We start from the raw sequence: 15,364 nt of genomic DNA, 5'->3' as shown, positions 1-15,364 counted from the left end.
AAACGGCCAGTGCACCTTATATAAGGAGCCCTAAATATCCAGGTTTTTCTAGATCAGCTATAACTTATCCGGTTGTTGATATTCAGCACCGACTGCTTAAGTTATAGTGGGCAAAGATAGGGCTGCTGTTTAAGCAGTCCAATTTGCCCACTAAACTTTGCTGGGTAGTGCTGAATATTATTGCTGCTTATCATGCAATATATCAGGTTATCTTTTAGCCACTAATCGCAAATATTCAATGGAGATAACCAGTTATCTAATGAATACTTGGTCAGTGGTCATTTCTGGCTGGTTAAATAGTTTTGAAGATTGGGGGGATTTGCTCTCTTTCTCTTTTATCTAAAAAAAAAGGTGCCAAGAGTTAAATAATTGGAACTACAATAGTAGAGAAAAGCCCTGATCTCAGGGGCCAGAAATGATACCAAAGCACAGATTAACTGAGACTCAATTTCTAATGAACATCATTTCATGCAGCAGTAAAAGATTAAGTCAAGGATTACCCATCTGCTCTTCAAGCAACTGAGTGAGGCTCCTTTTAGTGGCATCTGTCTTCCAGTAAATACAAGCTGCAGGACCCTTACATCAGGGATCTTCCTGTCTGTGTTGCTCACTTAGGTCTACTACAACATTAACTTAAGTACTAAGTGTGAGTCAGACCTAGCAGAATAAATCAATTCTATTGTTTCAATCTGTATGTAAAACAAGACACTCCCTTATATTCATAACGTGCATAGAAAAAGGCAACTTTATTATGCACATAAATTTACATTTATTAGATTTTAAGCTGTCATCTACCCAATAAATGCAAGAGGTAGAATAGGCAGACCCTATTGAGTTTTACCTATACACTAAAGCTGGAAAGTCCCATGTAGAAGACTAAGTCCCACAGGCTTTATAGAAATCCTGTCTCTTATGTAAGCTAATTACAGACCTTTAGCAATTCTTTTTAACACTGCCCTTCTGGTCATTTCAGGACTTTTACATTATTTTTCTTTCCCCCCCCCCACCCATTTTCCTATTTTAAAATTGATTGTAAATTGCTCAGATGGCCATTTTGATGGGCAAAATATCAAGTTAGAAATAAACTTGGAAACCTGCCTGACCCACAAGTTCCATTAAAACCTGATTGATGGCAGTGACTGGACCACCACCGTTGAAAGAACTCTACACATAGAATATTCCACTGACCCATGCAAGTCCTTTCCCTTGCAGTGCAATATTTAGCCACAAGCTGCTCAAAATATATGGCTACTTGTTTCTCAAAGAACTGTAAATTCTCAACGTTTCAACACACAACTCTCCTCAAGAGGGGCCAGCTTTGTAGGTGCTGTGGGTACTTGAAAAAACTTCTTGTGTCCAGGGAGCGCTAATTTCTGTTGAGTTTAGCATCCCCATAATTTGCAACAGTTGGCGCTTATGCTCTCCTCCTCCCCTTCATATGTGGGTCGCTAAAATAAATACCACACAACAAAATGGCCCTTTGCTCTGGAATCACCATGTAGTGTGTTTCTATTCCTCCTGCTTATTGCAGAAAAAGTGAAGTTGCTTACTTGTAATGGTTCTCCGTAGATCACACTCACCATCCCCTCCCAACCCCCATAAGAAAAACAAATAAAAGGAGAGGAGGAAGAGTATCACAAAGCATCATTACTAAAAGATTTTGCTCTGGAACAGACTAGAGGGAGGAGGGGCAGTGGTCTGGTTTCAATAAATGTACCAAATTTAGACACCAAGAAAAATTTGTGCTGGACGCTAGAAAGGGTGCTTTGGGTTGAGTGTCCTTTACAGAAAGTGCTTAAGCGGTCCCACCCTCAACTTTGGGTGCGAGGGCTTATGCCGGCTAAATACTGGTGTAAATCCTGATATGCAAATTGGGCACATTACCCTTGTATTCTATAACAGTGCACTTATGTTTGGAATGCTCCTGAATTGCCTATGACCCTCCTTTTGGGTTGCACATGTGACACTTTGGGTGCCAGTGTTATACAATAGTGCATAAATCCAAATTAGTGCCTATGGACTCCAAATAACCTCAAAGATGTAGGAACCCCTGTGCATGCTCAGAGAAATCAAGAAAATATTTATTTGTGTTAAGGGAGAGCTCCAGCAAACAGGCTATAAAGTGTGTTCATTTAGCAGCCCCTCAATATCTTTCCTCTTGCATCTCCTTATACACCTCCCTGGGAACTCTGTTCCTCTGTACCTTTCTCCTCCACTTCCAATTCCAATTCCAGAATTGGAATAAACTGCCTAAGTCTGTCCATCATGCCCCTTCCCTTGTATAAAAGTAGGCTGAAAACTCACATTTTTGAGACAGCCTTCAATTTATAATCCTACTCCCCTCTAACCTCTGCTCGCCACCCTAGCCAGAAGTTTAGCCATCCCCTCTAACTGTAAACCCCTACCCTGGCATCCTGTCTTGTTTAGAGTGTAAGCTCACTCGAGCAGGGACTGTCTCCTTTGTGATTCTTTACAGTGATGTGTATGTCTGGTAGCACTCTAGAAATAATAGTAATAGTAGCAGCAGCAGTGTGACATCAGCATGGAGTGTGGTTGCATTCCCCGGTTGTCTATGGAGAACCCTTGCTACAGGTAAACAACTTCACTTTCTAGGAACTAATGGACACCTCTAGTGATGCCAGATGCTAACTATTTTTAAGTAAACGGATTTAAAACTCATTTTAGTACCTACTTGTCTGCCTAGATCTTAAACAACTGCCAAGACTCCCAAAGGACAAATCAGTAGCATCTGGCACACAGTAAACTAAGAGAACAGACTCTTCCCGAGCTGATTCCGTCATGTATTGGCTTGTGCCTCAGTGAAATTTATTTATAAAGCTTTATTATGAAATTCCTTAAAGCCAATTCATACTGCCACAAAATTGCAAGTGGCGTGACCTTACTAATCGCTCTGAACTTGCTGTAATCATTGGAAGTTTGTTGAATGAGGAAATTCAAGCTTAATGGGCTCATGGTAATTTTTGAACAGAAACCACCCTCTAAGGTCCATGTCCTAGGAAGGGGTAAAAGTCATCTTATTAATAACGGCACTTTGACATCTACATATATCTGCATTAATGTTCAGTATTATGGCCAGGAAAGCTTTGTCATTACAACACACAGCGAGTATTGTGTAAATACAAGTTATGGAGACAAAAGGAACATGACATTTTCACATTCTTAACAGCAGGAACACATTGCTGCAAGTTTAATATAAAGGTATGCTCTTACCTACATTTGCTAATATATAGGCTGCAATGATGCAATCTGTGGCCTGTGCTTTTGTCAATGGCTGCAGTTAGATGGAGTTTTAATAAGAAGCAAGCTGTAGAGTATTATGTGTATTTGGCCACAGAGTTTAGTCATTAAGTATTTTGCAATAAGAGAAATTAGTACAAGTAGGGTAGTAATCAATTGATGGGGTGATCTGAAAACACTGGGCATGCCCGGGCACTTTAAAGAAACAGCTGCAGATACTATCTGTGATAACAGATAAAGGCAATATAACAGTTTTTAAGTATTAACATAGTTGTTTGATTTTAGGGTATATTTTTAAACAGTCCTGTCAGTTCCAGAGTGCTTTCTAACAACTTTGCTTCCATTCACCTGATCCACTGCTAGTGTTTCAACCTCTGGTTGAGCTTGGGGGGGTGTTACATGGTGGATTCGATGTGCCACCCCAATATGTGCCTTCTGCTGCTTTTCTCTTGCTGGACTGTGTGGCTCAGCAGAGGCACGATCAGAATGAATAGGGGGAATAACTAAAGGCCTCTCTTTTATAAGGTGTGTGTCTGGAGATTCTCGTGCCAGCAAAAAAGGGGTAGGATCTGGCATTGCATCCAAGGGCTCTCGTAAAACTATTTTTCGTCCATCAGATCCTAGTCTGTAAACCTCGGCAAACTCTGAGTTTAATGGTGTCGAAAGACTCTTTTTCATCCTACGCCTTGGCGTTTCGGGTAATTTTTCTTTGGGAGGAGCTGGCTTATAGCCAGACAATACTGGACTTCCAGATGGGGTGGCTTCAGTTGTTCCACTTGAGCTCATATATTTTTTCTTTGTCGCATGCAGTTGAGATGTTAAATAAACCACCGTGTTTGCACGCTGTTCAAGTTCACTTGATAGCATATTCAACTTATGGCTTTTAATTTTCAGTTCTTCTAAATACTTCTTCTCTCTCTCTTTAATAGTGTTTTCAAGCACCAGTATCATAGCATTTTTCTGTTCCAGCTCCTTTAATAAATCATCATTTTCAGTTTCTTTGACTTTTAGTTGGGCTTCAAGCTCTTCACATTTTCTTTTCAACTCGTCACTTCTTGAGTTACCATTTCCTAAAGATAAAAGTGCAGTAGACTATCAAGATTTTATGCAAACTTTTGTTTCAAATGCAAAATGAAATACTGCTTACAAGTATCTCTTAGAAAACACAAGAGCAATTGTAAAAGGCTTTTCCTTTTAGTCTGAGAATAGGAATATTCTTTTTGAACAAGGCCCAAAGCTTCTACTCTTAAGATGCATCCGTACTTCAATGCCAGACAACAGTGCTTAAGTCACAGTCTTAATAAATACTTCAGCCTATTTAGAATGGGTAACCTATCCCCAAAACCAACTGAGGACAATTTTATAAAGCATTTACACAAGTAAATAAATACAGTATATACTCAAATATAAACTGAGATATTTGGGCTAAAAAATGGCCTAAAATCTTGTTTTATATTTGAGACCGCCCTCCCACCCTCATGTCCAGCATTTGTTCCTTTCCCTCCCTCCCTCTCGGTAGTGTCCCTCCTCTTCCGCTGCTGCCATCACCGCTGCCAGCTTCCCTAAACCAGCAGAATTCTCACTGCCTCTTTTTCCCCCTTCCCCCAAACAGACACAGGATAAACCTTGATGTGCAAACAGGAATAACTGGAATGAATAGTCTTCACCTGATGTCCTCTAGGTTGCAATACCCTGCATCAACTAATTCAAATCATAAACAACAAAATATTTTCCTTTCATTTTTGCCTGAAGTTTCCCTTACAATAATGAGACCTGTGGTTCGTTGTGTAATATCAATATTGATTTAAAAGTAACCTGAGCAATTTTTCTAATGTAAAACATAATGGAAGTAAAATCAATGAAGAAAATCAATGATTCCACCTATTTTTATTTTATGACTGATAATTTAAAAACTTGCTGCATTTGAGTTCATGCTCTCTGGCAAATGGCAACCTTAGCTTGACAAAATGCTTACTGTGCATTTTGTTCTTACAAGAAATATCTATAGCATTAAATTATTTTATAAATCTGAATGAAATCACCAGACGACTTGGTTGTTAGCTTATTTATTTACAAACTATACCACCTTCCCAAACCAAAAGGAAGCTCAAAGCAGCGTACCATCATAAGTGTAACAGATCCTTACATGTTAGTCAGGCCCTGTGTTAATTTTGTTCACAAATGGGATTTATATGACAGCCTAACAAGCCAATCACATTCTCTACATTAGGTTTTTTTCTTTGCTGTACAAGTTCATTTTCTGTGGTATGGCAATCCATTACATACAGCTGGCATACAGTCACAGCCAACAGAATAAAACGGGCTTGACTATCGCAGGACTACAGAGAAGAGAGACACTGCCAACAGGGACAAGCATAGTACAAAAATCTCCTAAAAATAACTTTAATTTACCATCTCTTGTAATTCAGAAAAAATATTTTTCTCTGGACAAGTCAGATAAGGCAGCCACAGAGAGGTGACATCATCCTTGAGAGAATGCCTGTCCAGACTTGTTCCTTGGGTCTTCTAATATTTGCGATTCTGCATGTTCCCCTATGAATAAAAGTTATTGGTTGACTCAGCTCAGGCTCGGAAGCATCTTTCTGTCTCTTCTTTTTTTTTACTGAATTGGAGATTTCATTGTGACATTTCCTGCTCTTTTTGTGGCTATTGTAAAGCTCACATAGTACATGATTACAGAAAATAATCAGTCAGTTCATCCCAACCTATCCAGTCATTCATGTCCATGCTGTGAAGAATATATCCCAGTTGCCTCAGAGTACACTCCTTTTCAATGTGGAACCACAAAACTCTGTAATAATCTTCACAAGCTACCAAAACTAACAGGGCTATTGCCCAAGCATCTGGTTTCTTACATCTCTGTGGCCTTTCAAGACAATAGGCCACCAACTTGGATGACAATGAGGAATGTGTAGCTTGCTAGACCTAGCTACTGATTAATTCTCTCACTGCAGCTTCCAGACACATCCGACTGGATGTTTGCTTATGTTTCTGCTAGAACGTCTAACACTTCATACCACCAACTCACCATTCTGGCAGTCTTACACTTTATCACTGAAGCATTCAAGCAGAGTACTTTAAACACGCTGTTGCTAAGTCCTGGAGCCACTCCTTCCAGCCAGGTTTTTAGGACCTCACAATGAATATTCATGATGATATTTTCATAATATCAGTATATGCAGAACTTTATCTCATCCATATTCATTGTAGAGGTTTGGAAAGAACAAAGAATTTGGCCATACTTTGTTAGATCTTGTTTCTGTAATCTCTTTTTTTTTTTTGCCACTAAGGGTTCCTTTTACTAAGCTGCGCTAGCGGTTTTAGCGCACGCGCTAGACGCTAACGCCTCCATAGAGCTGGTGTTAGTTTTCCCACGTAGCGCAGGGGTTAGCGAGCGCTAATCTTCAGCATGCGCTAAAAACGCTACCGCAGCTTAGTAAAAGGAGCCCTAAGACTCCTCTGTGTTTCCTGAACTTTGTCGCTGTTTAAGCCTCCACCACCTTTCTATGAACAATTATTTCCTGATGGAATGCCTGAGCCTACTTCCCTTCCTGAACCTCATTTCAGCATTCATTCTTCTAGAACGTCCTTTCCATGGTAAAATAATAATAATAATAATAATAATTTATTTTTGTATACCGCCATACCCAGGGAGTTCTAGGCGGTTCACAACAAATAGATGAGTTACATACAGTGCAGTTGAAAAAGAAGAACATAACAAGACAATCGAAGGGTCAAACTAGTTTACATTGACAATTTAAGTAAGGAAGGACTAATACAGAGCATAAACGGTATTTACCGTAAAAGAGTACAATTGAATTTGTGAGAAGGGGGAGCAAAGCATATTGTATGAGAGGAGGGGGCAGGGATCATTGGGAGGGGGAAGGAGGAGGGGGAAAAAGTAAAGAAAGGTTTCTACTTGTGCAGTTATCTGAATATCTGTCCTTCCTCTCTTCCAGAGTATACATATTTAGAACTATAAGTTTCCTCTTCTCTGGATCTCCTCCACCACACTCCAGGAGCGGTCTCACCAATGACAACCAGCTCCTTTTTTCTGTAGCTATAGATTTTCCTATGTATCCATTGCCTTTTATGTTTCACTATCTTTGTAGACCGCCCACGGATTTCTAGTGCTTAATTAAAGAAAACTATTCTATAGTACCATGCTATAGGTGTACCTCTCCCCCTCCTGCCCACTCTGCCATTACCAGTGAGAGAAGATGGTGAACTGGAAGCAATTTTCTATACCCCTCTGTATTTACACCCTATGGCACTGAACTAGTATTCAAACATGCTAATCCTGGGTACATATCTAACATTTTGGTCAAAAGTAATCTCAAATTTTGTTCAGAATCATTTGGAATTAAAAGCTGTTCTGCCCATCCTTTTGTTTAGAAAAAAGTAAACTTTTTGCTGTATATATATACTACAACTATTAATTTTTTCTGTAGCGCTACCAGACGCACGCAGCGCTGCACAGAGTAACAAAGAAGAAGAAAACAGTCCTTGCTCGAAAGAGCTTACAATCTAAACAGCCAAGACAGACAAACAGGATGTCATTGATATAGTTAAGGGAAACGGTTAATCAGCTGGCTGGGTTAGAGGTCAGAGGAGTAGGGTTAAGGATTGAAGGCTATAACAAACACATGGGTTTTCAGTCTGCTTTTAACACAGGAAGGCGCTTATGGACGAATTCGGGTAATTTATTCTAGGCATAGGGGTAGCTAGATGAAAAGAACAAAGTCTAGAATTGGCAGAGGAGGAGAAGGGTAAAGCTAAAGAGCAACTTATCTGAGGAACGGAGTTCTCTGGGAGGGTATTAGGAGAGAGAAGAGGAGAGATATTGAGGGGCAGCAGAATGAACATACTTGTAGGTCAGCAATAAGATCTTGAACTGTATGCGATGGCAGATAGGGAGCCAGTGAAGTGACTTAAGGAGAAAGGTGACATGAGTGTAGCGAGGTTGGTATAAGATGAGTCGCGTAGCACAGTTTTTTCCACAGATTGCAAGGAAGAGAGGCGACACTGATGGATACCAGTTAGGAGTAGATTGCAGTAATCTAAGCGTGAGGTTACAAGAGTTTGAAGAAGGGTCTGGGTAGTGTGCTCAAAGAGGAAGGGGTGAATTTTGCAGATATTGAAGAGATAGAAGCGACTGGTCCTAGAAGCTTGTTGGCTGTGCATAGAAAATGAGAGGTCGGAATCGAAGACCACTCTAAGGTTGCGAGCAGAGGAGACTGGAACAATGACAGTAGTATTTACTGAAATGGAGAAAGGAGGAGGAGCAGCAAAGGGTTTAGAAGCATATTTAGTTTCAGATGATGGCAAGACATCCTGACAGCAATGTCAGCCAAACAAACAGACTTTTTCTTGGACTTTAGGTGAAATTTCAGATGTAGAGAGGAAGATCTGGGAGTTGTCAGCATACAGGTGATACTAGAAGCCATGGGAGGAGATCAGGTCATCAAGGGAAGAGGTGTAGAGAGAGAAGAGGTCATAAAACAGAACCTTGGGGTATGCAAACCTCTTGCGGGGTAGCAGCAGAAGAGGACCCACCAACACATACACTAAAGGTGTGCTGGGAAAGGTAAGAGGCAAACCAGGAGAGGACAGATTCACGGAATCCAAACAAGGACAGCGTATCAAGGTAACAAACAGTAGCACAATTCAGTTAGTCAGAATCTTAGTCATCCTCTTTTCTGGAGACTTATTTTTTCTTCTCAACACCCTCTTCTCCTACTAATACACACACAACAGTGAGTTTCCAGGATATCCAGAATAAATCTGAGAGAAATGTATATACATTTGGTCTATCCCATGTGCATTCATTGCGGATATCCTGAAAACCCAACTTTCCTCAGGAAAGGCTTGGAAGCCAGTGCATTACCACGGCGATTGATCATCTCAGTGTCTGTCAAAGCTACCTTTCAGAATAATGTGATGACTGTTCAGTGTTGGGTGATGTACAGTGCAGCTTGTGTAAATTTATCAGTTTATTTATTTATTTTCAAGACCTTTCTGAGAATAGTGTTATGTACAATTCAGCACTTTTACAGAAGTATGACTGTTGTTTTATCCGGTCCCAGTCCACGATTACTGGGTATTCAGATGACACCTGTAACCATGGCTACAACTTTTGTTGAAATATAACCAGCTTACAACTGATTCTGTTCTCTGCCTAATATGACCTTCAGTTTAAGCTATGCATGAACAGGAATAAAGCTTAGCAGTGCATGAATAGCTGACATTCCTTCCACAGAACAAACAGCAAATGCCAGTAGGAAAAAGTTTTATCTGTTTTCTTCTAACCTATCATTTTTACTCAGTATGCGCTTGCCTCTCTCATCAAAGTTGCAACACCATTCTTAGGCTGCAGTGCTGAGCTGCATAACCTTACTCCCATCTTTGGGCCAGTAGAACATGCTTCTTTCAGACTAATGCCATAACAGCTGTAATGAGGGTACATAAACAAGTTCTTTCAGCATTTGATTCATAATGGTTGTGTCCAAGAAGAGAAAACAAAATGGATTCTTGGTCTGAAACGATTATTCTGGCTGATGAAATGCTAATATCTCTGTAAGTGGAACAAAAGCAACACATTTCATAGGCATCTTACCTGTCAGATCAGAAGTTTTAAGAGTCAGTTCATATGTCAAATCTGAAAGAGAGGTTTGATATATGTCAGTAGTGTGTCCGTCAAGAGAAGGTCTCCGTTATTTCTTCAGGCTGGGCCATGCAATCATTTCAACCTCATAATGCATTTGTATGTCAGTGACTTACCCAATGCTTAATCAAGAGCAGATAAAACAGATCCCTTCCAGAGAATGCATGCACCAAGCACATCATGGATAGTTTGCACAATCTTTATTTCTGTTGTATAGGCTTTGCAGATTTCCCATAAAAGTATTTATTTTTATCAATGACTAATGTCCAGTAAATGCTGAACTAGCTTAATGAAGATGGAAAGCAGAGAATGTCTGATGATGCCAACCATCAATACTGATCCAGAGCTCTAATGCAATACAATACAGAGTATCATTAGAAAAACTAAGGGACAGGAAGTGCTAGACTGCAGAGTTCAGTGACAATGGCTTCAGCGGTTTAAACAAAATAAGGAATTATTACTACCCAAATTACAGTGATGTGTATTTGATGAGGACAAAAATGATTGTGGTTAAAAAGACTTTCTGTAACTGAAAATCCATTTCTATAATTGGCCAAAATGCCATGTACGCTGAATTATTTACAGCACTTGGCCCAAGTTAGACCCTGTTTAATACTTAATTATCTTTAAAAGTGTCTGTCTACAATTCTGCTATTAAGCTACCAGACTAGCCGATTTCTATCTCATATGTCTTTGTGATCAGCAGTTTGATGGCAGATCAGTAACTGGACAATAAAAAACAGTGGTACATTTTAGTTTTAATTTCTAATATTTCAGAATAAAACTGCTGTTTGAAATGTTCCATTCATGGTTAACTAATACTGAATGAAGCTCTTGATGCTGAAAATCTCTGAATACAAAAAGCACTTGGAAATAAAAAAGAAATCTTACAAAATAATTTCTAGTTCACCATTTTGAAGTGCCTTGTTCTAAACAAGGATTTTTTTTAGGATCTTTTCTTCTGTCAGGAATGATTTGAGGAGCATAAGAGGAAGGTGATAAATCTATTAGTCAGGTGCCAATATCAAGTTCAAGGGATGGTTTAAATTTTTTTTTTCATTGAACTTGATCATACTCATACATCATTTAAAGGACACTTTGTGGCCCTTTTACCAAACTACAGTAATAAGTGGCCTTAGCTTATCCTTACACGAGTCATTGATAAAAACAAGACTGTGGATGTGGATGTTCTGAAAGATGATTTATTATTCACTCTACAATAAAAACATAAAAATACAAATAAAAGTCTGAATTTGTAGCACACGTGTGATTGTCCTACCCTACACGGTCCGTGTTTCGGCAAAACTGCCTTCCTCAGGGGTCCAGATGATGTAGGGCACAAATTTTTGTTTTTCTGCTCAAAGACACATACATTGTTTTTAGCTCGTACTTTTATCTGTGTACCCTATATCATCTGGACCCCTGAGGAAGGTGGTTTCGCTGAAACACGGACCATGTAGGGTCCGGTAGGACAATCACATGTGTACTACTAATTCAGACTTTTATTTTTATGTTTTTATTGTGAAGAGAGAATAATAAATCATCTTTCAGAACATCCACACCCACAGTCTTTTGTTTTTATCATTGGATTGTTTTACTGTGGAACATTGGGTCTTCTTTTTGTTTTGTTGTCTTACATGAGTCATTCCCATGTGCTAAGGCCATTTTTACTGTATATTAATGGCCATTCACTAATTTTTCCATTAGCTGCATTAAACAATTAGCACAGAACACGCCCACTATCCATCTTTAAACCTGCCCCAGTGCTAAAAAATACCTTTTATTTTTTTAGCAAATGTGTGTCCATGCAAAAATTACCATGTGACGCCTGAGGTATTTTTTGCTGCAGTAAGCATGTGTTAGTGTTTACCACAGCTTAGTAAAAGGACCCCTTTAGCAAAGTCTCTCATTAGGAAACTGTTTATATAGTTAAAAAAACAAAACAGCAAATTGAAATCAGACATTCTAAAATGCTTTATTTTGGCTTACAAGATCAATCTCACATTAAATGGAACTGCCATTAATGGGATTTTAGGTTTTCCCACCAAATTTTCTTTTTAGGTATCCAAAATGTACAAATTATTGGTTTATTTCCAGTCACATAATTGGAAAAGTTCCTTTCTGAATAAGTTCCATCTATGCAAATATGTTATATGCATATTCATTGCAGAGCTCTTTAAATCCAGAACCTTTGGTTGGGAGAGAGAGAGAGGAACTTGAAAACCAGATTCATCTTTGTTACCTCCCAGCTGATTCCTGGTACCTACATACTAATTTCTTAACATCCTTACCTGTACAGTGCTGCTGCAAGCGACGGATCTCGGCATGCAAACCTTTTAGTGTGTTGGCATGCTCCTGCTGAAGAAACAACAAGTTTTTCTGGGCACTGTGTAGCTGATTCTCCATATTTGAGGTTGCCATGATGGCATCCAGCTAATCTATTATTAAGAGATGATGAAAAATGAATCAATATTAAGGCAGGGAGGGAGAGAGCAGCATTAAATCATTTAGCTGTAGAAATAAAGATCAAAGTAGAGACCACTAATAGATGTTTTTTTTTTTTTTAAATTTTTATTTATTAATTTTTATCTTTACAATAATTGATTCACAAGTAATATAATTAATTACTATATATCATTGTATCTGTCATTAATAAAACTTAATTTATAAACAGTATATATTATAAATTATATATAATCAGAAGTTATAAATCCCTCCCCATTTTTATAAATATTATTTCCAAAAATTATACAATAACCCACCCCATTCTTATATAATTACTGCAATTGTGCTAAGAAGTCTAATCATTAGAATAATTAGTCAATGGTTGCCAAATTTTCTTGAAATTATGAAGATTTCCATTTTGTAATGCTAGTATTTTTTCCATTTTATATATATAACAGAGTTCCACCAGAACGTATAATTTAATTTGGTATAGTCTTTCCAATTTTGAGTGATTTGTTGTATGGCGACTCCTGTCAATATTAATAGTAATTTGTTATTATTTGCTGAGATCGGACTCTGAGTTCTCATTGCAGTTCCAAATAATATGGTGTCATATGAGAGTCCTACATGATTTTCTAGTAATTTATTAATTTGGGGCCAAATTAGTTTCCAAAAGGCATTTATACAGATATATAATATATTATATATATAATAGATGTTTTTGATTAAAATGCATGTTGGTCCTTGTCAAAGAAATGAAAAAATATATGATGGCAGAGAGGAACCCTTTGGTCAGTTGGTTCCTTTATGGGGTCCCGAATCACTTTTGAGTCGATGCAAAATTGTGTTAGGTTCAAAATCATGTTTCAAATTTTACTAGGTACAGTACAAGTCCAAATATTTGGATGACAGAAATCTGGATCCTTTAAAATTGCAATCCGGACTGCCCAGAAATCTGGACTTTGGAGGTGGGAGGGGGGGGGAGAGAAAAGAGAGATGGACAATAATGCTGGAGCTCTTACAATAAATATAACATGGACAATAAAATACCTATGTTTTCTATCTCTTCTAATATAGTCTAATTCACCCCCCTTTTTACAAAAGCATACTAGTGTTTTTAGAGCCAGCCACGGCGATAACAGCTATAATGCTCATAGGAATTCTATGAGTGTCGGCACTGTTACTGCTGCGGCCAATGCTAAAAATGGTTGTGCGGCTTTGTAAAGGAGGGGGGTCAATGAGACATAATATTTAAGTTTCTTTGTATGTTTTCCTGTATATATACCCATTTTGATAAATGAGGTATTCTGTATTTGGTTAGTGAATAAATCAATATAATTGGTTTGTTCATCTCTTTTTTATTCTTTAAATCTGAATTTTAAAAATGCTGCATGAGAATCTGGAAAAAAACAAAAACAAAAATCTGGACTAACTTAATCACCGAGCAGTTTGGATTTTTGGACTTGTACCTAGAAAGGAAACTGATATGTTAGCACAGGCATATTATGTGCATATTATTATAAATACAGAAGTACTCTTTTTCAACATCAAGTGTGTAGACCAAAGAACTCAGGCACTGCACACTGCAAATAAAATCAATATAAAAAGCTCATCCTTCCGGTTTCCTAATGTAGCGTAGCGAAAACACAGACTGTGTTGGAGCCGTGAACTGACCTTTTCAGATAAGTGGTCTACTGTTAAACAGCTTTTGTAGAGCCATAACATTTGCCACTCCAGTAGAAGCGAGAATCCTTGCTCCATACAATGTGTTATGATTAAAATTCAAGCACCTTTCCAGCGACATTGTACCGCTGCTGTGGCGCCTTGCTGAAGAGCTTATGAGCACATTTAAATATTTAAAAGCCTTTAAATGTTATATGATGATATTATTTGAGAAACTTGCTCAGTATTAATGAGAGGGGGGTCTTTTGTGTTTTGTTCTATTTTGAAAGTATTGCCCCCTCAAGTGGACTGTAATTTAAAATCCCTGGTCTGTTTGGATCAAACCTACATCCATCTTTGGCATTAACTTTTAACATTCAACTTTCTTCCATTTTTCTGCTTTCTTCAAAAAATTTATCTACTTTTCCATGTCTTACCTTCCCATGTGTACTATCTCCTCCATCTTTCTTCTCCCCATCTATCCATAAGAAGCATTCTATCTTTCTTCCCTTCCACACCTATCACTGTGCACTATCTCCTCCCTCTCTCCCCTTCCCCTCCATCTGTGCACAATGTCCTCTCTATCTCTCCCTCTCCTGTGATCTGACATCTCTGTTCCCCTCCCCCCCTCAGGTTCTGGTATCTTTCTCCCCAAAGCCTGGCATATCTCTCCACTCCCATGGTCTGGCATCTCTCTCTCCTTCCCTCCTCCCCGGTCTGCATTTTCCCCTGCTCATCCCTCCCTACCCCATCCAAACCCCTGGGCTAACTTAAAACAGCTCCAGGGTGCCTCACGGTCCATGCATCTCTTTTCTTTCTGTCCATCTCCCTCCCTTTCCAATCTCTTTTCAAAGTCAAAATCTTCTTTTTCAGAGGGGCCCCAGCATGGCAGCAATTCTCACATGCTGCTGCACTTCTCTCTTTGGCTTTCATGCATGGCCACTAGCTGCAAAGCTTGGAGATTTCTAGTTGCCAGACTGAAGGAAAAGGTCTTCAGTTGGCAGGGCTTGGGGGTTTCCCACCAGCTCATTTATATTTTGCATTCTGGCGGGGAGAAAACTTGGTGCCCATCCACTCATTTTAGGCTCCAGCTCCTCCCTACAAATCAGTTGTGTGACTTTGCCACTTAATACAATACAAATATATTTCTGATGTACCTATCCCAAAGCAGTTAATAAATTCTACTGGAAATGCTCAAAATCTTTTCCCATAGCATCAAATTTTCCTTGCAGCTTCTCTAATTTTGTATTGATGGACTGTAGACTTTTATCAAGAATAGTTTCCAGGGTTGCTGTGACTTCGCTAGCTATTTCC

General features: G+C 38.8%; 1 protein-coding gene across 3 annotated transcripts in view; it reads right to left on the bottom strand.

The window, feature by feature from the left end:
- Positions 1–3,193: 3,193 nt before the first annotated feature.
- Positions 3,194–15,364, bottom strand: part of CCDC92 (coiled-coil domain containing 92) — an 86,816-nt gene continuing 74,645 nt past the window's right edge. For all 3 annotated transcript variants that reach the window (XM_033956160.1, XM_033956161.1, XM_033956162.1), the window contains 3 exons: positions 12,235–12,381; positions 9,896–9,937; positions 3,194–4,328 (listed from right to left, as the gene is read on the bottom strand). In XM_033956160.1, coding sequence (XP_033812051.1) covers positions 3,553–4,328; positions 9,896–9,937; positions 12,235–12,364 — 948 coding nt within the window. In that variant the 5' untranslated portion in view covers positions 12,365–12,381 and the 3' untranslated portion in view covers positions 3,194–3,552. The remainder of the gene's footprint in view (positions 4,329–9,895; positions 9,938–12,234; positions 12,382–15,364) is intronic.

The sequence above is a fragment of the Geotrypetes seraphini genome, chromosome 8, assembly GCF_902459505.1.
Source record: "Geotrypetes seraphini chromosome 8, aGeoSer1.1, whole genome shotgun sequence".
Lineage (NCBI taxonomy): Eukaryota > Metazoa > Chordata > Amphibia > Gymnophiona > Dermophiidae > Geotrypetes > Geotrypetes seraphini.
Note: the sequence above shows the minus strand (reverse complement) of the source record. Positions and strands in the feature narration are given on the sequence as shown.